Source organism: Chiloscyllium plagiosum, chromosome 31 (genome assembly GCF_004010195.1).
Source record: "Chiloscyllium plagiosum isolate BGI_BamShark_2017 chromosome 31, ASM401019v2, whole genome shotgun sequence".
NCBI classification, from domain to species: Eukaryota; Metazoa; Chordata; class Chondrichthyes; order Orectolobiformes; family Hemiscylliidae; genus Chiloscyllium; species Chiloscyllium plagiosum.
In genome coordinates, this window is record NC_057740.1 from 36,507,103 (window position 1) to 36,525,769 (window position 18,667).

Below are 18,667 nucleotides of genomic sequence, written 5' to 3' on the forward strand. Positions count from 1 at the left end.
ACTTGGCTTGTATACCCTTGAGTTTAGAAGACTGTGAGGGGATCTGATTGAGACATATAAGATTATTAAAGGTTTGGACACTCTGGAGGCAGGAAACATGTTTCCGCTGATGGGTGAGTCTCGAACCAGAGGACACAGCTTAAAAATATGGGGTAGACCATTTAGGACAGAGATGAGGAGAAACTTCTTCACCCAGAGACTGGTGGCTGTGTGGAATGCTCTGCCCCAGAGGGCAGTGGAGGCCTAGTCTCTGGATTCATTTAAGAAAGAGTTGGATAGAGCTCTCAAGGATAGTGGAATCAGGGTTATGGAGGTAAGGCAGGTACAGGATACTGATTAAGGATGATCAGCCATGATCATATTGAATGGCGGTGCAGGCTCGAAGGGCAGAATGGCCTACTCCTGCACCTATTGTCTATTCTCACCCAATGGCAAGTACATATAGTTCATGTCCAGCTTTGTGAAGGATAGCCAGTTTTGTGTAGAAGTCCTGCAGGGGAGGGACTGGGTATTTGTTCAGCTGCAAAAAGCTGTTTACCTTTTGTTTAAAATCCCCATAAACATGAACCAAACCATCAGCTTCACAATTGGTATAACCAATGCTGCCCATTTTGTAAATTCTATTGGTTTGATGATTCCTTCCAGCCTCCTGACTTCTGCCCCTATTTTGTAGATAAGGTAACGAGCACTGGGCAGGCATTGCAGAATTGAGAAATTGTTTCCTGAAGAACATTCAAGGTGGACTTAGCTCCTTTGATAGTCCCTAGACCTTCCGGAAAAACTTCTGAGTTTTTAGTTAGGACTTCACTCAGGCAACCGTTTTCTAATTGAAAAATGTTGATCTAATCAAGGTGAATCTTTCTCGACCAATTTCGTCCCATCAGGTTTGGGCCTGAGCCTTTTACTACAATCAGTGGTAACTGAACCAGCTGCTTCTCATACAAGACCGGAATCAAAGTTATATCCTTAATCTGTAAATGTTCTCTGGTATTGGTTCTCAGTCTAACCAAGATCTTAGATAAACATAAGGGCTGGCGTCCATAGTGAATTTTATTAAAGACTGATTCTGCAATCACTGAGACAGCTGCACCAGTATCAACTTCCATTAGGTCCAGGTGGCCACTTAACTAGGAGTTTATTTTGATTGGTTCTAATTAGGATTTTGCTAAGCAATTTAACTGTTCCAAACCAGGTGTAGATGTGTTTTCCAGGGTGTGCACTCTCCTGGATACCAGCCTATAAGTTCTCTTAGGGGAGAAAGTGAGGACTGCAGATGCTGGAGATCAGAGCTGAAAATTTGTTGCTGGAAAAGCGCAGCAGGTCAGGCAGCATCCAGGGAACAGGAGAATTGACGTTTCGGGCATAAGCCCTTCTTCAGGAATCAGGGTCCTGAAGAAGGGCTTATGCCCGAAACGTCAATTCTCATGTTCCCTGGATGCTGCCTGACCTGCTGCGCTTTTCCAGCAACACATTTTCAGCTATAAGTTCTCTTACTTGTGGGATGTTCTTTGGAGGATTGGTATGGACTTGATGGGCTGAATAGCCTGATTCAATTCCCCAATACAGATTCTATTCTATAATGATTCAATTCAGGCCTAATGGACCTCTTTTGCTGTCTCTAGTCCACATACCAGTAGCACCCACAATGGCTTGCTGTCCCTCATCCTGAGGAAAACGTTAACCATTTGGTCGAGGCTTGGCTTTCTTTTTGGGTTTTGCTGTGGGCTGAGACTCTGTTCAGGATATGTTCTGAGTGAAGCTATGCTTCATTTAACCAGTGTCCCCCAAGCTCAGTTGTCTGGTGAGGGCGTCCACTTCCATCTGCATATCCTGTAGCTCATTTGCTCCACTTGCCACATTTTCTAATGACAAAGCCATTAGAACTCCTGTTGGGCTTCAGTAGTGGGTGCTTTTGCATGGTTACATCATTAATCCAAATACCAAAAAGTCTCTCAACATCTCAGAAGCACGGGACTTAGGTTTAACCCTCAGTCAGTTATCTTAACCTCTAAATTCTCAACCAGATTGTTCTGGTTCTTGAACTGCCAAGTAAAACCACTAGAATCTCAAAATTAGAAAGGTTTGGGGTTGTAAAATTGCTTAACTAAATCCATCAATTCTTGAAAGGTTTCAGTATCTGATGCCTCAGGAAACGCCAGGCTCCTAAAAACCAAAAAAAAACCTGCAGGTCCACAAGATGTCAAAGAATTACTCGTTGCTTTTCATCTGCCCAAATGTCATTTTCCAGGGAAAAAGTAATGCATTCTTTTCACATAATGGGGCCAATCTTCGACAGCAGGATCAAACAAGTCCAGCTTCTTGAATAAGGGCATGATGCCAGAAATGCTGTTGCAACTGATTTTTTTTCTTTTGTCACCACTGAAATACCTCACACATGCATAGTACTTGTCACTGGTCCAGCTTTCTGAGCCAGGTCTGAGGGAACAGAACCTCTGACACTCATGTTTACAAGTGTCAGCCAGAGGTCCCTGATTGGACCAGATTAACAGCCCCAATCATGGAACTCATATTCTGAGGTCCACCTGGCTGACCTTGTTACAATCACTATAACAATCAAATGACGGCAAAAGCATACCTAGAAAAAAAATTAGAGGTGGTAAGATATGAAAAGCAAGAAGAATATTGTTACAAGAGAAAGCAACATGAAATATTTACATACTAAGGGAAATTGGGTGGACTGAGCAAGCTTGATTAGATTATGGACAAAGTTTTAAGGGACCTCTCATACGTCAATGATTTAGTACTTAAATGTCAGAATGTTTTTGTTTGTGTGAAGTAATTAATACAGAAGCAATTGAGTGATTTAACATGAAAACAATTTGGACATCTGCAGCCTGCTAAGAGTTAAATCATTTCCTATCCCTTAATGGTACAATTGTAAGTACATGGATTGGGTTCGGAGCTAGGATCCAATCATAGCCACTGTTTTGTCCAGGGAGAAAAAGAAAACAGCATGAGCATTTCTTCCATGACCATGACAACTGGATCTATTAAAAGTGTAAGAACACATCCTAATCGTCCAACATATTTCTTGAAAAGTTAATATTTAAAACAGTTGCCTGAAAACATGCATTTAATTCATGACCTGGAGCAAATGACATAGTCCAATGTCTTCCTCCTTCTTTACTTTTAGATGATTAAAGCTAATTTGATTCAGAAAGGTAAAATAACTGCTACGAATGTGCTCACTTCTGAGGTGAAAAAGGGGATCTAAAATCCACATTGATTTTGTTCAGCACAGGCTAAGCATTTCCATTTTCACATTAGGAAGACAAGAGTGACAATGCCCCTGGGTTAGATGATGTGAATTCAGCAGGACTTTAAGAACCCGAACAGTGAATTGAGGAGGAGTATGAATAAGCATCTGTCACGAACGAGATATTACTCAGGTGCAATTCACTCTAGTGTCAAACCAAGTCATAAGCAACATTAAGATCTAAACATGAACAGTAGTCATTTGGATGGGAATACCAAAAGAATACAATGATCCAATTCACTGTACAAATCGCTGATTCTCAAGAAGACAGAAAAGACTTGTGACAGGGAAGAAAGTGAGGAAAACATTTAATTACTTACATTTACGTGATCCAAAAGAATCTCTCCGCTTAAGACCTGGTGTAGTAGGCTTGATGAACAACTGCTCTGATGCAACCTGCATCGATCTTTGTCGGGAAGGTTGCACTGACGTATTGGAAGACAACTTTGATTCAGTCCCAGATCTCAACTGTTTACTCGTAGCCAATTTTTTAGAAGGCCTTTTAAAACAACAAAGGTCACAAAAAGACAAGAAGGTAGATTACAAACTGATGGTTAAACAGTTGTTTTGTGTGATGTCAGTTCAAGGTAAAAACAAGCAGCAGTGATGGCTGCTATATTTCAAAAGGAGACATTCTTTGCTTGGTGTGACAGAACATAGGAAAAAAAGAAAGTCAAACAGTGCAGAAATCACAACTTCACGCCCAAAGAAAACACTTAACAGTCATTGCAGTTACTCAGCATATGAGGATTGGTAGCATTTTTAATTTATACCTATTAGTTGCCAGCTGAGATGGTGCAGTGACAACAGGTTTGGAGAGGCTTGGAGAGGGTGGACGCTAGGAAATTGTTTCCGTTAGGTGAGGAGACTAGGACCCATGGACACAGCCTTAGAATTAGAGGGGGTAAATTCAGAACAGAAATGCGGAGACATTTCTTCAGCCAGAGAGTGGTGGGCCTGTGGAATTCATTGCCACAGAGTGCAGTGGAGGCTGGGACGCTAAATGTCGTCAAGGCAGAAATTGATAAATTCTTGATGTCACAAGGAATTAAGGGCTACGGGAAGAATGCGGGTAAGTGGAGTTGAAATGGCCAGCCATGACTGAATGGCGGAGTGGACTCGATGGGCCGAATGGCCTTACTTCCGCTCCTATGTCTTATGGTCTTATGACTTAACAATAAAATTGTAACTTTCAACTCTCAAATACAACATCTATTTTAAAAATTCTTCATGTGCCTCCTTCATGAAAATTCCTCCAGCATTGTGTCATCACAAACTGACAGTACCCATAAAACTCTTGGAAGCATCAGAGAACAATGCGGACATAGAAAGAAGTTGAAGTAGCATTTGGAATTGAAAAAAATCCAACCTTCCTTTTTATTTGATTTGATTTATAATTGTCACGTGTACTGAGATACAGTATTGTTTTGCATGCTACCAGACAAATCATACTTTACATAAGTACATCAGGGTAATAGAACAGAGTGGAAAAAGTAAGGACTGCAGATGCTGGAGATCAGAGCTGAAAGATGTGTTGCTGGAAAAGCGCAGCAGGTCAGGCAGCATCCAAGGAGCAGGAGAATCGACATTTCGGGCATAAGCCCTTCTTCAGTAATAGAACAGAGTGCAGAATAGAGTGTGATACAGGTACACACAAGGTGCAGAGAAAGACAACTCCAATATATGAGAGGTCCATCAAAAAGTCTGATAACAGTGAGGAAGAAGCTGTTGTTAAATCTGTTGGTACAAATGTTCAAACTTTTGTATTTTGTCAGATGGAAGAGGGTAGAAGAATATAATTGGGGTGGGAGGGATCTTTGATTATGTTTTCTTTATTTTGATTTGTTGATTTTAAAGCATTTACCATTTGTTCAGACCATGAGCACCATTGAGGAGGTAAGTTTTGGACATTATTCTTTGGATCGCTACCTCAGTTGACCAGGAGATACCAACCTCTAGCAATTAAAACAACATCAGCACAAGTGCACCATCTATCAGCAACTATCCTGATTCAATATTCCAAAACGACCCATTATTTACACCTTCACCACTCTCAAATTTATTTCTGTGCAAAGTGTTATGTCTATTTTCTTAAAAACATTAAGGGGATGTGGGTTTTATCAGCAAGGTAAACATTTATTGTGCATTCCACCTGTTGCATGTCTAACATTTACCTGTGGTTTCCAGGAAATTATCAAGACATGTCAAAGAAATGTCATCTAAAAAAAAAGTGAAGCTACTGACAAAATGAAAAGAGGAAACTATTTCAGAGCTGGAATGTATGTGTCATGGGTCCATGTGCAACATGGCAGCTACATGCATAAGCTGGAAGCTTTAAAACAGAAGTCTGAGACAATGTTTAACACTCTATTTCTCCAGTTAAACATATTTGTATTTTGAGTTTTCTTTTCTATTTTGTTCTGTACAAAATGTTAGATGGTTGAAACTTATCCAACTGCATCTCATTAAAAGAAACCTTCCACATTTGCAAAGTTTTGCAAAATAAAGTAACACTCAAATAGCAGAATTTTAAGAGTCAGAGATGCAAAGCACAGAAACAAATCCTTTGGTCCAACTCATCCATGCCAACCAAATATCCTAATCTAGTCCCATTTGCCAGCTTTTGGCCCATATCCCTCAAACCCTTCCTATTCCCTTATACCTATCCAGATGCCATTATTGTACCAGGTTCCACCACCTCCTCTGGCAGCTCATTCCATACATGCAACAACCGTGTGAAAAAGTTGTCCCCCCGGTCCCATTTCAATCTTTCCCCTTTCACCGTAAACCTATATCCTCCAGTTGTGGATTCCCTACCCTGGGGAAAAAACCTTTGGCTGCTTACCCTATCCTTGCTTCAATTTATAAAACTTGATAAGACCCCCACCCCCAAATCTTCAATCAAACAATAGAATTTGACTAAATACATGCACATGGGTCACATACTTCCACACATTTTTCATGCCACTAGAGGTCCACATTGAACAATATAAGTTTGATTTTCTTTGGTGATAAAATAGCATACACTATAAATAGTACCAAGCATTAAAAGTTGCTGTGGTTCTGTTCGCCGAGCTGGAAGTTTTTGTTGCAAACGTTTCGTCCCCTGGCTAGACGACATCATCAGTGCTTGGGAGCCTCCTGCGAAGCGCTTCTTTGATGTTTCCTCCGGTGTTTATAGTGGTCTGTCCCTGCCGCTTCCGGTTGAAGACAGGAAGGCAGCTAACAATCCGCATACATGAACATCAACTAGCCACGAAACGACACGACCAGCTATCCTTAGTAGCCACACACGCAGACAACAAGCAACATGAATTCGACTGGGACAACACTACTATCATAGGGCAAGCCAGACAGAGAACAGCCAGGGAATTCCTAGAGGCATGGCATTCATCCACAAACTCCATCAACAAACACATCGACCTGGACCCAATATACCAACCACTACCGCGGACAGCTGAAACTGACAACCGGAAGCGGCAGGGACAGACCACTATAAACACCGGAGGAAACATCAAAGAAGCGCTTCGCAGGAGGCTCCCAAGCACTGATGATGTCGTCTAGCCAGGGGACGAAACGTTTGCAACAAAAACTTCCAGCTCGGCGAACAGAACCACAGCAACGAGCACCCGAGCTACAAATCTTCGCACAAACTTTGAGCATTAAAAGTGCTCCAGCACAAATCCATATGAAAACATTTCATCCAAAAAAGCAACTATTTAAATATATGTTTGTATGAATGTATATTAAACATTTGTTATATGAAGTCATGTAAGGATGTATAACAGAGCAAAAAAGCAAGGGTCATTTCAGCAAATTTTATTATTATATAAAAGGAGAAGAAACAAATTTTACAGAAGTGATATTCTCAAAAAATGTATGAATTGCTCAAAAGATCAGAAATGCAAATTGCTTTTAGTAATACATGTGCCCAAAAAGACAAGAGCTTTTTATTTATTCATTTTGTGGGATGTGGGCATCACTCGCTGGTGAGGAGACAAGGTTGTTGTTACAATAACAGATATTTGACAACACAATCCATAGGAAGTATATAATAACAGAAAGAATGTTTTCGGTCAGTCATGATCAAATTACCAGGCTTGACTTAAAGCAAAAACTAGAGCACATGCATGCACTGTAAGAAAGGGATGTCAACGGAGGAAAATTACTGCAGCACTCTCCTGGCTAGCTTCCCAGCTTCCACCCACCATAAAGATGAGCCCATTCAAAGCTCCACCACCACCTCCTGTATCCAAACAGGCTCCAAAATCCCATTCAACTATAACCCCTGTGATCATTGACCTATATTGGTCAAGGAACAACTTAATTTTAAAAATGTTGATGCTGGTACCCAATTTCTGATTTTTCTACATACCGTCAGCCCTTAGCTCTACAAATATTCTACCCTTCTCCAACTCTGGCTTCCAGCAGACTTTTTTTTCCTAATCACTCCAACATTGACCACATGCAACTAGCAACACAAGCTCTTGGGAACATAGACCCTCCAGTAGAGCTATCAGCCCATCAATGCTGCACACCATTCAATACAATCATGACTGATAAAACACTTCAATGCTTTTTATGCATCTGATTCCCATTTCTCTGTACACCACTGACAATCAGAAATATATTGATCTCTCCCTTAAACCTACTCATTGTGGTAAAGAATTCCAAAGGTTCACAACATTACAAGGAAAAAGAAATCCTCATCTCAGACCGAGGCCTCCCTCTTAAATTTTAAATTTTGCCCCCTGGCTCTAGACATCCTCAGAAGAAATCTTTTACCCACACCTGCCCTTTAGGTATTTCGTTAGTTTTAGTGAGGCAGTTTTCACTGTTTCTTCATAGGGAAGACACACTATTCAGGAACCAAGTCTGTATTCCCATCCTAAGTTTCTCCAATCCTTCTGAGGATACTGATTAAAACCGCTGAGCTTTGGTAACCTCATTAAATATAGGAGTGTCAATTTATGAAGTATATGGCATGTTTCTGTACATTAAAAAAGATAAAAAACACAGACTGTACTTATTCTATGTCTCATTCATGATTTTTTCAGTGCAAGTGTCATAGGCTACAGCCAACACTTTACCTTTCTAGATCCTCATGTACAGAATCATAGAGATGGACAGCACGGAAACAGACCCTTCGGTCCAACTCGTCCATGCTGACCAGATATCCCAACCCAATCTAGTCCCACCTGCCAGCACCCAGCCCATATCCCTCCAAACCCTTCTTATTCATATACCCATCCAAATGCCTTTTAAATGTTGCAGTTGTACCAGCCTACGCCACTTCCTCTGGCAGCTCATTCCATACACGCACCACCCTCTGCATGAAAACGTTGCCCCTTAGGTCTCTTTTATATCTTTCCCCTCTCACCCTAAACCTATGCCCTCCAGTTCTGCACTCCCTGACCCCAGGGAAAAGATGTTGTCATGCCCCTCATGATTTTATAAACCTCTATAAGGTCACCCCTCAGCCTCCAACACTCCAGGGAAAACAGCCCCAGCCTGTTCAGCCTCTCCCTATAGCTCAAATCCTCCAACCCTGGCAAAATCCTTGTAAATCTTTTCTGAATCCTTTCAAGTTTCACAACATCCTTCTGATAGGAAGGAGAACAGAAACTCACGCAATTTTCCAACAGTGGCCTAAACAATGTCCTGTACAGCAGCAACATGATCTCCCAACTCCTGTATTCAATACTCTGATCAATAAAAGAATGCATACCAAACACCACCTTCACTATTCTATCTATCTATCTGCAACTCCACTTTGTTGGAGTTATGAACCTGCACTCTAAGGCCTCTGTTCAGCAACACTCCTGAGGACCTTACCATTAAGTCCTGCTAAGATTTGCTTTCCAAAATGCAGCTCCTCACACTTAAGTAAATTAAACTCCATCTGACACTTCTCAGCCCATTGGCCCACCTGATCAAGATCCCGTTGTAATCGGAGGTAACCTTCTTTGCTGAGAAAGTGAGGACTGCAGATGCTGGAGATCAGAGCTGAAAATGTATTGCTGGAAAAGCGCAGCAGGTCAGGCAGCATCCAAGGAACAGGAGAATCGACATTTCGGGCATAAGCCCTTCCTGAAGTATTTATGAATTGGAGATGCCAGTGTTGGACAGGGGTGTAGAAAGTCAAAAATCACACAACGTTGAAACTTTATTGCTGGAACAGCACAGCAGGTCAGGCAGCATCCAGGGAACAGGAGATTCGACGTTTTGGGCACAGGCCCTTCTTCTTCATTCCTGAAGAAGGGCCTGTGCCCGAAACGTCGAATCTCCTGTTCCCTGGATGCTGCCTGACCTGCTGTGCTGTTCCAGCAATAAAGTTTCAACTTTGATCTCCAGCATCTGCAGACCTCACTTTCTCCTCAAAAATCACACAACACCAGGTTATAGTCCAACAGGCTTAATTCGAAGCACTAGCTTTCAGAGCGCTGCTCCTTCAACCACCTGATGAAGGAGCAACATTCCAAAAGCTATTACTTCCATTTAAACCTGTTGGACTATAGCCTGGTGTTGTGTGATTTTTAACTTCAAGAAGTAGTGTCACTACATTCCTTCACTCCTTGGCCAGCTCCAAGTCACACATCTGTTAACCCTTATAACTGGCCTTCTCCAATTCATAGGAATAATATTTAAATTCAACCTCTAGCCAATATTGAATTTAAGATTGCTACATTGGATGCTTATACCATTGGAAATAAGCACTTGCTTTCAAAAAGAAATCAAAACCTCTCAAGAACGAATTTGATTATGTCTTCTAAAACACAACACTAGACGTTTGAAAATCGAAACATCCAAAAGCTGGCAATATTTAGAAGGTGGAATCCGTGGAGAGAAAAGAAAAGTTGAGGTTTCAGGTCTGTGACAGCCCTAATGAACACACAGACCTTCATCGCCACAGATGCTGCCCGACCAAAAAGGTTTCTCCAGCATTCTCCATGTTTACTTGGTTGTTTCCGATCTCTAGTATCTGCCGTTTTAGTCACACAATGCTTTAATTTTCCAAGATAAACAGTCACACGCTGTAACGTGAACAAGAGCCCTGAAATCAATCAGGATCATCAATTACATAGTTTAACTCACAGGACACTCCTACGACTAGAAGCCGCCATCTTCCGTTCAAAAACTGCCGCTTTCCTCTTCAACTGAGTATGTACCACCCCCACGGCAGCCAATGGTCCAGCCCCTTAAACATTTCAACTTTCTATTGGTCTATATTGACATCAATCACCATATATCACCCGCCCCTGCCCTGCCAAACATCTACTGGTTTGCAGTCTATGCCCCGCCCCTCAGGATAGCGAGTATGATTGGACAGTTCCGACGTCAATCATTAGCAGTGGCGCCCTTTTAGTGCGCATGTGCATCTATCGCTTCTGACAAATTCGTGCAATTTATTTCCAACCGAACCCCTTCGAAAAATTTATAAATGTTGTGTATTCATTTCTCATTGAGAATCTAAATGCTGTCCTGACAAACACTGGGCAGATTAAAAGATTTATGCACTCCAAATAGAAATAGGCAGGGTAGGAGGGAAGACTATAAATGATGGACAGTCCACTTAGCCATACAGCGGTCGAATCTGTGGAGATTTTGCAAATGAAGGAGGAGGAACGCCAATCAGTGAGGAGTGCGGCAGGGTTCGCCTTGAGGCCCCCGCGGGATGGTTATCTCTCGCCTGAAGGACCCCTCCCCACGGGTGATCAGTGTCAGAACTGAGTGTATTAGAGGTGGTGAATGAAGTGTTAGAGATTCCATTTTGCTTTGAAAAAAATCTTATCAAGGTTTCGTCTCAAATATTATATATATATATATTAAAGAAGGAGACTTGCCGAAAGGAAATTCCAGAATGTTCGAAGAAGCGAGCGAAGTGTTTGACAATATGTTCAAGGGCTCTTTCCCATTGACTTTCATAGTCTTTATTCCGGCGGTGTTGATATTGGTCTCCCCGCTGCCTATAGAAGCTGCCCATGAGTTTACAGTGTACAGAATGCAACAGTATGACTTGCAGGGACAGGCCTATGGTGAGTATCTCGCCCTCTTGCCGTGCACCATCAAATGGCACTTTTCACATGGCAAATTCAGTAGAAGATTGCGCAATACCATTCTGACTGGGTGTTCAATTTTTGTGTGTGTATTTGAAACTTCCAAGAGCTGCTCAGGGCTCCATAGGTGAAGGTGGTGTAGAGAATGAGAAAGGCGTGCCATGTTCTCCGTAAATTATCACATATATTTGTGATGCACGAGCGTCTAGGCTGAGATTCTCACTGCAGAAGGATCCCGAAGTCAGAAGATTTGTGGGTTTGAGACTTTTCCTAGGGGCGCATGTGTGACATTTCTAATTTAAGATTGTTGGAGCATTGTCAAGCATGTGTTTTAGATGACATTTTAAACGGAACATCGGGCTACCGTCTCAGGTGGACACAAATGATCCTTGAGGCTTACCCCAAGTGTCCTGGCCAATGATCATGACCTTCCTACTTATCATGACAAAGAAAATCAGATTTTCTAATTATTATATTCCTGTTTGTGGGTTCTTGAAGTACACACATTATCTGCTGTGATTCCTGCTTTACAACAGTGACTGTACACCTTTTACTATGATTGTCTTCAGGTTATGACAGGTTACATATAAGCACAAGTCTGTATTTCATAGTGAAGTATCATTCCAAAACTATCACCAAGTGGGCATTTATTTTAAAATATCAACCAGCGTTTAAGGAATATGGGCAGGATGTTTGATTGCAGAGAATGTCACAACAGAAATTCACACTAATACATTTACCAGTGGGAATCATTGGTGAGTGAACAATTGTGGATACATATTTGATTCTATTTTCTTTCTCCCTACCTAACTCTGTGGCACTGATGCCAATTGCATTGTCCTTGCTATTTTAGTCGGGTATTCATGTGAAGCTTGCAGTTTCCATTTGTGCTGTAAATACAGTTCTCCTCTAGGTGTCAGTTCAGTTCAGCTGGTGGCTCTTGCTGCTTATGAAATTGTGGATTCAAGCTCCTTGTCAGGGTTTGAGCAGAAACCATTGTCATGCTAAGTTCTTGGAAAAGAGACCTGAAATATAGTAATTTGAAACTTTCTGCATTTTGAACCCACATGTAAAGTACAAATCACATTCATAGGTTAAGAGATTGTGAAGTTTTATGTTCACATGCAGTAACTCCACCCTCTTTGATCTTTCATAAACATCTATCAATCTTTCTGTCTTGCTCCTTATAATTTGCATTAAGCAAACTTTCTGTTGTCTTGTGTTTCTTCAAATTATGATCAGAATTTTCAGCCCAAGGTACAACTTGCAACTAAAGTGCATTCGACATGGCAAATTTCCCAGGACTCTTTAGAAGATTGTTACTGGACAAAAGTTGACACTGAACACATAGTAGGTATTGGGCAGGTGACCTAAAACTTGCTCAAAGTATTGAATTTAAAGGAATGTTTTGAACAAGTAGAGGGGCAAGTTTTGAACTTGGGGCTTTGAGAGCTGATGGCTACCAATAGATGCTGAAGGAAGTCAGGGATGCAGCAAAATTGGAGGAATGCAGATCTTGGCGGTTGTAGGGCTGAAGATTGTAGAGCTAAAGGGGCATGGTTATGGATGAGAATTTTAAATTCAGTCTGATGCTGCACTGTGAGCCAATTGTAAATGAGGAAGCATAAGGATGACCGGTGAATGTACTTCTGTGCAAGTAACAATAGAGGTGACTAATTTTAGAATGAGCTAAAGTTTACAAAAGGTGGAAGATAATGTAGATAGTATTATCATTGATAAGTCTGAAGTTACAAAAGTGTAATTTAAGGTTAAAGTGTTTACAAGACAGAAAATTCTCCATTTATACAGTGCCTTTCACAACTGCTAGCCTTCTCAAACCACGTTACAGCTAATGAAGCAAGTCAATATGGTAATGTGTGAAAATAATAGCCAAAATACTGACAGCATGCTCCTCAAACTGTACTATAACAGTCTTATTATGTGATGTTAATTCACAGATAAATATTGGCTAGTCCACTAATGCTAACAGTACAATTCTTCCAAATAATTGATTTATTTGGCCGGCCTCATTCTGTAGATATTGGTTTTCTAACAGTGTTTCCTTTTTGGATGAAGTGGAAGGACACTTGAAAATTTTCCTGAATGCACCCTGAGAATGTTTGCACCTCTCTGACCTTTAACTATCAAGTAGCACCTGGATAGTCATAATGTTCCTCATTATATCTACTCTACCATCCTCATGTAAATTCCTTACAAATTTGTCCATATAAATACTTCCCACTAGTTGATGGCAGGCCACATAGATCAAATGTTGGTCGGAGAACATTTGTGGGACAGTGATTACTTGTATTAGAGGGTTTTGGCTCACTATGGGTCCAGAATGCACTCCTGCATATTTATCAGTAGCAGTTTCAGTCAAGACATTGTGCCTTTTCAAATAAGTTTAATTCTTTCTCAATGTGCAGGGTCACAAATTGATGATGAGAGAATGGCACAAAGTGAAATACTCATTCAGAGAACAAGGAATGACGCGATAGACCAAATGGCCTCCTTTTGTATTGCAGCAATTCTGTGATTTGTGAATACATCTAAACATAAAAATTAGTGAAAGCAATTGTGAACCAAGCAAAGTGCGAAACTCTCAATATACATTTTGTCCTTGTAAATAAGATGAACTTTAATATAACTGCAATATAGCTAGCCTATATAATTGAACCTTTTTGTTCCTTAGTTGTAGCCAGATTCTAGATTCATAGATTCTGTATTCTAGTGCCATCTGTTTCCTGATATCCTGGTCATTTTGCTAATCATCTCTGATTTTATCTCTTAGTTTAAAACCTTCTCAATAACACTAGCAAGTCACCTCACGGAGTTCAGGTGTGAGTCTGTTTAGGTGCAATGCACCCAGTCTCTACAGGTCCTGTTTACCCCAGAACAAGACCTGACATATCAAGAATCTAAAGCCTACTCTCCTGCATTATCTTTCCAGCCACACATTTCTTTGCTTTGTCCTCCTTTTCCTAATAATACATAAATTTCCTGTAAAATCTTATTTGTTTTTGACAGAATGCCTGCATTTTTGGGTCTTTTCTACTGGGTTGAGTCCAAGAGGAAATTCCAAGTTGAGATGCAAACCTCGTCTTGAACTTTGTTTTTTGCTGATTTAGTGATAAAAGACTTAATCAAGTCCAAAGCCACTTCTCAATGTCTTAGATAATGCCACTTGAGAGAAAATCATCTCATTTGTTTTTGGTACAACAACAGCGCAAGTTGCTGCATTTACTTATGTAACAGTCACTGCAGTTCAGCAGTAATCCTTGTAATTAAACTTTTTTTTTCAGATATGATACACTGATGGGAAGAGAGTATTTTTACTTGTGTAACTTGGAATTGGAAGTATTAGTTGTATTTAGAGTTTGGTATTGGAAAAGCACAGCAGGTCAGGCAACGTCCGAGGAACAAGAGAATCGACGTTTCAGACAAAAGCCCTTCGTATTCCTGATGAAGGGCTTTTGCTGGAAATGTCGATTCTTCTGCTCCTCGGATGCTGCCTGAACTGCTGTGCTTTTCCAGCACCACTCTAATCTAGAATCTGGTTTCCAGCATCTGCAGTCCTTGCTTTTATCTCAGCCTCGAGTATGCTTAACCCAGTCTCAGCCATCCTCTGCTGTAAAGTATTATGCAATCTGAATGCTGAGAGGAAAAAAAATCCTCCTTGTCTACCTTAAATGGATGAGCCCTAACTCTGTGATTATGCCCTCTGGTCCTAGACGGTCTCAAAACAAAACAACCTCTCAGCAGTGACCCTAGATGAAGGCATTCTGGCTAAGTTTGCAAATACTATGAAGGTAGGTTTTGGGACAGGTAGCATTGAGGAGGCGGGGATGCTGCAGAAGGATTTGGATAGGTTAGGAGAGTGGGCAAAGAAGTGGTAGATGGAGTACAACATGGGAAAGTGTGAGGTCATGCACTTTGGAAGAATAGAGGCATGAACGATTTTCTTAATGGGGAGAAAATTCAAAAATCTGAAGTGCAAAGAGAATTGGAAGTTCTAGTCTAGGATTCTCTCAAGGTAAACTTGCAGATTGAGTCAGTAATTAGAAAGGCAAATGCAATGATAGCATTTATTTTGAGAGGACTATAAAAACAGATGCTTTTCCAAGGCTCTGGTCAGACCACATCAGGAAGGAAGTACTGGCCCTGGAGCATGTTCAGAGGAGGTTCAGAGAATGGTGCCAAGAATGAAAAGTTTAACATACAAAGAACATTTGAGGACTCTGGTTTTATGCTCTGTGGAATTCAAAAGGATGAGGGTGATTTAATTGAAATCTACAGAATATTGAGTGGCCTGGACAGCATAGATGTCGGGAAGATGTTTCCATTGGTAGGAGAGACTAGGACCTGAGTGCATAGCCTTAGAGTAAAGGAGAGACCTTTTTAGGAAGGAGATAAGGAGAAACCTCTTCAGCCAGGGGTGGTAAACTATGGAATTCATTGCTATGGAGGCCAGATCATTGAGTATATTTAAGACTGAGATAGCTAGGTTCTTGAGTATCAAGTGTTATGGGGAAAAGGTGGGAGAATGGGGTTGAGAAACACATCGGCCATGATTGTGTCTGCTTTGCTATTCAATGAGCTGAACGGTCTAATTTCTGCTCCTATGTTTTATGCCTTCTAAGAACTGCATATATTTCAATAAGATCTGCTCTTATTCTTCTAATCTTAAATGAGTACAAACCAAATTTACTCAACCTCTCATAAGAAAATCCCTCCTTTTTGTAATCAACCTGGTGATGCTCCTCAGTACTGCCTCCAATGCCAGTATTTCTTTCATTAGATAAGGTGACCAAAACTGTTCAGTATTTCATGTGTGGTTTAACTGGTAGAAAGTGAGGACTGCAGATGCTGGAGATCAGAGGCAAAAAGTGTGGTGTTGGAAAGGCACAGCTGGTCAGGCAGTATCCGAGGAGCAGGTCCCTTTTGTAGCTTTAGCAAGACAACTCCTATTTTATATTGTGTTTCCTTTGAACTAAGGGCCAGCTGTCCATTTGCCTTCCCTTTTTGTTCATTCACTCGTGGGACGTAGGCATTGATGGCTGGTCAGCACTTATTTACTGTCCCGAGTTGCCTGAGAGAAGATGATTGTGAACTGCTGTCTTGATCTGCTGTAGTCCACAGTCTAAGTTGACCCACAGTGCTCTGAGGGAGAGAATTCTAGGATTTTGACACAGCGACTGTGAAGGAATGACGATATATTTCCAAGTCAGGTAGATGGGTTGCTTGGAGGGGAACATGCAGGTGATGGTGTTCCCATGTATCTGCTCCCCTTGTCCTTCTCGATGGAGTGGTCATGGGTTTGAAAGATGCTGTCTAAGGATCTTTGATGAATTTCTGCAGGCAATCTTGTAGATACACTGTACACACTGCTGCTACTGAGCATCATGCTGGAGGGAGTGGATGCTTGTGAAAGTGATGGCAATCAAGTGAGCTGCAACAGTCCAAGAAAGTGGGGAGTATTCCATCGCACTCTTGACTTGTGCCTTGTAGGTGGTGGACATTATTTGAAGAGTCAGGAGGTGAATAACACCCCACAGTATTCCTAGCTTCTGACCTGCTCTTCTAGCCAGTGCTTAATAATGACCCTCCAGGATGTTGATGGTAACACCATTGAATGTCAAGGGTTATGGTTACATTGTCTATTATTCAAGATGGTTATTGCCTATCATTTATGTGCTATGACTGTTACTGTTTACCTTGTATTCTAGCTTTTTGTGATTCATGCACAAGCGCCCCGAATCCCTTTGTGATGCAGCTTTCTGCAATCTTTCTCCATTTAAATAATATTCAGCATTTATTTTTCCTGCCAAAGTACATAACCTCATATTTGCCCACGTTATATTCTGCCTGCTAAGTGTTTTTTTTGGTCCGGTCCCTTCACCTGACTGTATTCCTCCTTGAGTTCTTTGTGTCATTCTCGTTACTTGCTTTTCCACCTATTTTTTTGAGTCATTTGCAAAGTTGTACATTCACTTCCATCATTCAAGTCATTAATATATGATTAATACTTGTGGCTCCAGCATTGATCCCTGTGGCATTCCACTAGTACAAGTTGCCATCCTGAAAATGTCTCCTTTCTCCCAACCCTGTCTTGTATTAGTTAGCCAATCCTCTAGTACTAATCCTCCATCTTCTACCTGCTACCACCTCTTCCACCGCCACCACCATACCCACCCAGCCTCTGCATGAGCAAACCTCTGCAGTACGTTGCCAAGCATAATTGTGGGCCAGCATAAGTCCATGGAAGTCCTTGATGAACAAAGCACTCTTGGAGCATGGTGCCTGGAGTGAGAGTGTGAAAGAGATTATCTGTTGCTGTTCCGAGGCAGCATATGTTTTGTGAATATAAGTCATATAGTCGTGAGACCTTCCTACAGAGAGCATCTTAAATAAACAGCCTCCACACAAGAAAAGCTATTGAGTTTGTTAGAAATTGTTTCAGTGGCAACAAATGGCAAGTTAGAATTTTGAACTTCTGACCATGCATGTTTAAATCCCTGACTCAAACAGTTTTGTCTGTTTCCATATGATGTGCGTACAAGAAGGAGAGAGAAAGCAGAAACGACTCAAACGCATGACATTTTGTTTGGCATTTATGCGTGTATTGTGGGGAAACATTCTCATCTCACCTAATAAGGGCATTGGACTGATGTGGGTAAATTGTTAACTATAAGATTGCCTGGTTGATTTTTAAAAGTTGGTTTTACTCAATTCGACTTAAATTAAAACAGTGGAATTACCAAAAAAAAATCTGTAATTACTTATTAATTAACGAGGTTCATTTGTTCAATTCATAGTTCAGGATGTTAAGCTAAATTAATTTTAAGTACTGAATTTTTTTTTGGACTAAATTTAAATTGTTTCAAAGCCTAGCAAGATTTCTGTCTATATCTTGCTAAACATGCCTCATTACCATTATTCTGCCCCTACAGCATCCCTTGCATCCAATTCGAGCCCCAACTTACCACACACCATTCTCAACAACTCAATGGATATCTGCCAAAGCACCAGAATCCCTTATGCCTACGCCATCTTTGAATGACTGCTAAATTCTCGGATAGGTGTTAGCAATCTGGAGTATCCACTTACCGCTCTTGCACAACGTTGTGATGGAGCACCCGTGAACCCACACTGCTCATGGCAAATAATGGGCATAAATGACACTCCCTTGTACATAGAACTACAGTACATTGTTTCACCCTAGTCATTGTTTAACCACAACTTTACACACTTTACCTATTAATAGCTACATCCCATTAAAGCATCCTCTCTAAGTCAAGGCCACTCTGTCTCCCGTGCTCACTGGGCACCCACA

General features: G+C 41.1%; 2 protein-coding genes across 4 annotated transcripts in view; one reads left to right on the forward strand and one right to left on the reverse strand.

Moving 5' to 3' along the window:
* haus8 (HAUS augmin like complex subunit 8) overlaps positions 1-10,474 on the reverse strand; it is a 62,488-nt gene extending 52,014 nt beyond the window's left edge. For 2 of the 3 annotated variants that reach the window (XM_043721366.1, XM_043721368.1), the window contains exons 1-2: positions 10,373-10,474; positions 3,598-3,776 (exon numbers count right to left, since the gene is read on the reverse strand). In XM_043721366.1, the coding sequence (XP_043577301.1) occupies positions 3,598-3,776; positions 10,373-10,401 (208 nt within the window). In that variant the 5' untranslated portion in view covers positions 10,402-10,474. The other variant, XM_043721367.1, reaches the window with a different exon arrangement.
* Positions 10,475-10,840: 366 nt separating this feature from the next.
* The window catches only part of ncln (nicalin), a 47,901-nt gene continuing 40,074 nt past the window's right edge, over positions 10,841-18,667 (forward strand). The window contains exon 1 of the mRNA XM_043721369.1: positions 10,841-11,313. Within this exon, the coding sequence (XP_043577304.1) occupies positions 11,139-11,313 (175 nt within the window). The 5' untranslated portion in view covers positions 10,841-11,138. The remainder of the gene's footprint in view (positions 11,314-18,667) is intronic.